At 36.0% G+C, this 6,000-nt stretch overlaps 1 protein-coding gene across 3 annotated transcripts; it reads right to left on the reverse strand.

Moving 5' to 3' along the window:
* Positions 1–772: 772 nt before the first annotated feature.
* On the reverse strand, positions 773–5,455 carry LOC120072848 (65-kDa microtubule-associated protein 3-like). Of its 3 annotated transcripts, XM_039025370.1 has the most exons (13): positions 5,274–5,455; positions 4,675–4,838; positions 4,359–4,565; positions 3,995–4,243; positions 3,683–3,892; positions 3,451–3,606; positions 3,162–3,321; positions 2,917–3,068; positions 2,650–2,737; positions 2,184–2,257; positions 2,009–2,083; positions 1,629–1,908; positions 773–1,406 (listed from the first exon to the last, which is right to left on the reverse strand). In XM_039025370.1, exons 2-13 carry the CDS (start codon positions 4,744–4,746, stop codon positions 937–939), a joined length of 2,193 nt encoding a protein of 730 aa, XP_038881298.1. In that variant the 5' UTR covers positions 4,747–4,838; positions 5,274–5,455; the 3' UTR covers positions 773–936. The 3 variants fall into 3 exon arrangements, with proteins under 3 accessions (XP_038881298.1, XP_038881314.1, XP_038881306.1); XM_039025386.1 differs by lacking the exons at positions 4,675–4,838; positions 5,274–5,455 and having other exon boundaries at positions 3,995–4,185; positions 4,359–4,497; XM_039025378.1 differs by lacking the exons at positions 4,675–4,838; positions 5,274–5,455 and having other exon boundaries at positions 3,995–4,262; positions 4,359–4,491.
* Between the last annotated feature and the right edge of the window lie 545 nt (positions 5,456–6,000).

The following is a 6,000-nucleotide window of genomic DNA, read 5'->3' on the forward strand; positions in this document are numbered from 1 at the left end:
AAGATGGCAATTTTTTATTGTATTAATACAAAGAATAAATTTTGGTTAATAAAATGGTTCACGTCCGTCTTGGAAATTTAACAAATGCAATTTTAATAAATGGCAAAGCAACCAAAATTGAAGGCTAAAATGGAATTAAAAAAAAAAAGTTGTCCAAACCAAAAACTCATTTTTTAATTTTGAGAAATTAAATTAATTTGTTTAAAGAAAAAAATAATAATAATTCAAAGCTGTAAAGCTAACATTGGAGCAATGCCATTTTCCAACCTACTGACAAGTTTTCTGTCTTTTCATGTTTATTAAGGTTGACCATTTGAAATTTGGCAGTTAATCTTATATAGTAGCCTTGTGACCACATCAAATTTACTGTTCATGCCACTGTACATCCACATGGCATTTTTTTTATAAGTTTAACCAATATTAATAATAAAATTATCGACTTGGTAATTGATACTTAATAAAAGAAAAACCAAGTACAATATTACATAATTTGCATAAGCAATATCTATGTAGGCAAAAACATATAGTGATGGACTCATGTTTGCATTTTGTTATATGATAGCAAGACAAAGGACATATATTTGTCAAAGATAATGTTGTCCTGTCTCTTCATATTGACTCCTGGAAAGTTGAAATTAAGCCACTGTCGTTTTCACACTTGGACAAAGATATCATAAATGAATGGATTTCATTTTCAACTGAAACTGAAAACAAGAGTTTGGAAATTTAATGTTCAAATCAACAAACTAAGCAGCACCAACAAACAAGCACATTGAAAATCTTAACCCTTCATCAATATTGGGTTTATGTACACACATCAGGTAAAAAGCCAATTACAATTGACTTTGTAGAGAGGAAACAAGGAATTTTGAATCTTTGAAAGAAATATGAGGTTGAAGAAATTCACCAAAACTAGATTGGTTTGTATTGTATCAATCAAACTTGTATCATTGACTTGATGTGGAGTGGTTTGGGAAGTACAAAGCCAGCTCTTCTTTCCTCAAATGAGTATTCAATGACTTCGGAAATATCTTTACTAATGCGAGCAGTAGTGTCAACAGGCTGCAGAAGAGCTGGTGTCATGGCTGTCTGCATCGGAACTGACACGGTAGAAGGTGTGGATGGCACTGGGATTGGCATTTTCATTGGTGTCTTGATATCTTCTTCTGATATTGATGTTGTCTTTATAGGAGTCTTGGATGACATATTCAGTTTCTGCAGCTTCTCACCAAGATCATTCAACGAATTCGACGAATTTGTCGAGTTCGAGAAAAGCGTGCTAGAGGTAGGAATAGGAGCAAAAGGCTTTCTAACCACCATTGGTGATTCTCCTCCTTCAACAGCATTGGCACCTATTGACTGCTTTTTTACAGGGAGACCAGTAACATCCAAGCCTCCTCTCCGACCTTGAAAAGACAGGAATTTAACCATTCAGAGAAAAAGTGTCATGGAAATGCTATCATCTTTAGGAAATAACCATGTTTTTCATCAACCAGGACAGAATTGGCTAGTAGATTCTCTCAGCAACAAAAAAAAAATGAGGTGTGATGAAGTTCTTTAATGGAGAATATGGAAAAGCATGAACATCCAACAGCAACTGCAATTTCACGAGTTATGAGAGTCATTACCAGCTGATAAAGCTTCAACAAATCCCTCATCAAGGTGAAAAGTTTGGTTGTTTTGATGTCCTCTATCACTTTTTCTGCCTGGTCGGAGGCCTTTATGAGGATCAGGCTTCGGTGTTTGAAGCAATGCTCCTCCAAGGGAAAATCTTCTACTGCCAGCACCAGCACCACCAGTTGACATTCTAGGGCCTTTTTTAGCACTCTGAGGCTTTGATGGGCTAGGTTTTGACCCATAAAGTGCCTCCTGTTCGGCAATTAGTTGCCCCTGGAGTTTCTTCTGGTCCTATAAAGTGTAAAATTGAAACGAAAGCAATCATGAAGGGGGCATTTTAAACATGAAAATGTCCAAAAGCTGGTAAATTTTGAAAAATCATAGTCGGTACCCGCTGCCTGCGGAGTTCTTGCTCTTTCTCTTGTCTTAAAATTGTGTATTCCTCAAGCATTGAGAGAAGACGAACCTAGGAGACATATGAGACAGTTAGTAGCACTAGTATAAATCAGGCATGGCAGTCAAAAACCATTCATTAACAACCCACATAGATACCAAAATCTACTTACACCATCATAGGTGAATTCAATGCCTCTTTCTTTTTCCCATGAAATGGTTTTTGAAGTCAAAGCATTAACCATTCCTGTAAGGATTTAAGCATTAAGTTACTGGCAAAAATTGTCAAACTGGAAATTACAGTTAACAGTCATGAAAAGATGGTTGATTCCGTTTATACAATTAATGGAGTTACATTTACAAAGTACTACCTGATAATCAATTTTTTGACCCGCCAATGACATAGTCATTCATGCAACAAAAAATGTTGTAAATTGCAATCATTATTAGAATACTTCCAATCCATTTGGTTTACGTTTACAGCTCTTAACCACATAATTAAATTTAGAAACTTTGTCATCATAAGTTTACTCTTCTGTTATCCACTGTTCGAGAAATTTTACACTTCTACTTTGTCAAATATCTCATAGAGAAAAGAGAAACAACGGTGTTGTTATATTTGAGACCAACAGTCTTTACCTGGAAGTTTATTAACCAATGCCCGAGCCTTTTCAGCACGTTTAAGAGTAAGATGAGCTCCTCTTCCCGCATTATAACGGTTTTCATCCTGAACAAGTTAAAAAACTAATGAAGACTAAGAACGGAAATGTATTTAGCAATATGATGGTGCGAACCAGATATATGCCTGTATATGCGCCCAGATATATGCCTGTATATGCGCCCATGTACATGTATATATACTCTTTAGGGGAAATGATAAAATTATGAGAGAGTTTGGAGAGTAACCCTGTTATATTCTTCAAGCCAGCACTCCTCTTCACATGCACCCAACCATCTCTCCACTTTCTCAAGAATTTCTTTCCTTTCAAAAGCTTCTTCTTTGACCTTATGAATTTGACTGTCAATTTGTTCGAGGACACAAGCAGGGTCCAAAGCTCCTGCATTGAAAGATAAACGCACAGAATAAGAATGGAATGCAAAAAAAATCATAAACAAACGTTAGCAGAATAGAGTTGATGGCGGTAATATACCACTATCTATTGCATCAATAACATATTCAATAGCAGAATCTTCTGCTGGTACCATATGCAGCTTCCTACACATTTCCTCTAGCTCTAATCTCTTCTTCAGAACAAGTTCTTTCATTCTGCTTGACTTCAACTCTTCCAATCTGGTGACTTCTGCTTCAACCTGCATGACATACGTTCGCATTTTCTTCAATCCCGATATAGGCAGTGAAATCATGATGAATAGAAGCCAAAACTAAACTAAACTAACGACCAAAATCTTCATTATTCAAAATCACTCAAAATCACTCACATATGTGATAACATCAGCAGAGAGAGCATTAGGTTCAATAATTTCGTGTTCTGAAGCAGCGATGTTGCAAGTTATATTTTGAAACATCTGTTGTTCTTCATCTGGAGTATCCATTAATTCCCACAGGTCTAACATTGTACTTACAAGATCTTGAAGCTGCATGAACAAAGGGTTATTACAAGTACAGTGCATTAGCATTACTAAGATTTAGAAGACCACAGAAACATTTAACCTTCTGCATTCTTTGTAATTTGATCTCTCGCAGTTTTTCAATCATAGCAGCCAACTGCTCTATGGTGTCGATAGTTATAATTGTTGGTCCTTCAAAATCCCCCAAAGTTGGATGAACTTCAATGGCTATCTCCTTGGAATCCATACCCAGGACTAAACAGAGTGATTCCAAAGTACGCAAGTGATTATGAACCAGCTTCATCCGATCGCTCTACAATGGAAGAAATAAGTACTTTAATTAATATGTAGTGAGAGAGAGGGATCTGAACAGTCAAAAAAGAAAAGCACATTAATTTGAACACAAGTAACCAACCTTCTCCTGCTGGAGTGCATGGAGCTGTCTGGTCAATTCATCGAGCTTCTTCAATGATAAATCAGTTTCATCCAACACTATCTTTGATGCTGAATGTTCATAACCATTTAACTCGTCTGAAATCATTTGTATCTCCTCTAGGACTTCTAGAAATTGATTGCTTCTCTCGGATTTCCGCTTCCGCATTTCATCTAGTTGTGGAAGAATTTGCTTGAGTTCATCTTTCAAGCTAACAGCCTTTTGATCAGACTGGACGGACAACAAAAGGCTAAACCAACGACTCCAGTGTTTGCAAAAGTGAAATTGAAGTTATTTGAAGAAGGGAGGGGGGGGAGGGGACTAAGGAAGCTGCTATTCCTCTTACCTGTCTTATATGTACTGGCCGCTCTCCCATTGCAGAACAGATGGCAGCAAGTTGTGCTTCAGAATCTGCAATCGCCTGCCTCAAATGAGCTCTAGAATGGTTTGCTTGATCAACCTTTCTTCTGTATACCTCTAAACACTCTTGTTCAAGTTCAAGCAACATTCTATCTCTTTCAGCTTCACCCTCACCAACTTCATCCCATATAATCTGATATTACAAATTGTTATGTACAGAATGAGATCAGCATAAAGAAAGAGAATTACAGACGAACTTCGACTATGTTTTACTAAGGACGAAATTGAAGTTTGAGACAAACCTGAAGTTCATAGAGAAGTGAACCACATGTGGTTTCCACTTGCAGAAGCGGATCATTTTGAGTGGCAGACATCTTGAAGATATTTCACCCGGAGAAGAAACAGTTTTCTCCCTGTTTTCCTCTAAGTTCTGGTGGGTTTGTTAAGCAACAAAAGAAGGCCAAACCTACAATAAACAACAATTAGAGAAACACACCAAAAAAGAAATCAAATTTCGAGAACCCTTAATTGTCTACAGCATCTAAATAAGAAAATTCTTCAATATCTTCCGCTAATTAAATGAAATGATGGTACCACCATCGCAAAACTCCATTTCTCACTTATATAACTACAATGTGTTTAGATCTTTTCTAAGAACGCAAGTGGGAATTGTCAAATTCAGCATAACCGACAAAATTCCATACCAAATAGTTGAAGCCAATTCTACTTGCATTCACCAAGTATATGGGAAAAAAATTATGTAGAAATCAGCTAAAAGTGTAAGAAAATCATTGAAGCGAATTAACCCAGTGGGTCATGCCGGATTATCAAGAAATTAAAAGATTAATCGAAGAAAATTGAAAATGTAGAGAATGTGGTAGAGGAAGATCTGAAAGCGAACCTGAAGTTGAAGCAATCTGCCGAAGGTTTGGGTAAGAGGAATTCTTTGAGAGAGGAAGAATGAAACGATGGAATTTTCCTGGGAAAAGGTGGTTTTCTCAAAATGTGAACCTTGGAAGAGGGCGATGCGAAAGGGCAATTTGAAGAGAGAGAGAGACGTTGAAAAGAAAAGGGACCGTTGAAAGAGCGGATGTAAGTAAATGAAGCCATGTACCTAACTGGAATTTGAATTCAAATTTTCGTAGAGGGAAGATTGAAGAGAGAGAAAAGATAGGGTTCCAATCGCTTTCTCCCCTCCTCCCACCAAATTTCAAATTAAAAATTAAACATGACCTTTTTTAAAAAATATATATTCTTTTTTACTTTTTTTTCTTTTACTTTTAATTTTTAAGATTGTGAGGAGAGATTACCATTCGTTCCACGAGTCTCTGGTAACTGGTAAGACCCTCCCCTTGTAAATTAGGGTTTATTTGATAGAAATTTGAAAATAAAAAATTCAATAAAAACATAAAAATGTTATTTTTCAGAATTTGCATGATTTGAATCACAAATTTAAAAACGATTTTCAGAAACATAATCTAAGTTATTTGCCAAACACATATTTGTTAAATCCAATGAATCTGAAAATATTAAACAAAGTCTGGATTCTCTGCAAAAACATATTCTAAGTAACTTTATATGACATTTTATTTTGTTTCATTTAAAAGGTTTAGAAGATTTTTAAGTTA

This window comes from Benincasa hispida, chromosome 1 (genome assembly GCF_009727055.1).
Source record: "Benincasa hispida cultivar B227 chromosome 1, ASM972705v1, whole genome shotgun sequence".
In the NCBI taxonomy this organism is placed as follows: domain Eukaryota; kingdom Viridiplantae; phylum Streptophyta; class Magnoliopsida; order Cucurbitales; family Cucurbitaceae; genus Benincasa; species Benincasa hispida.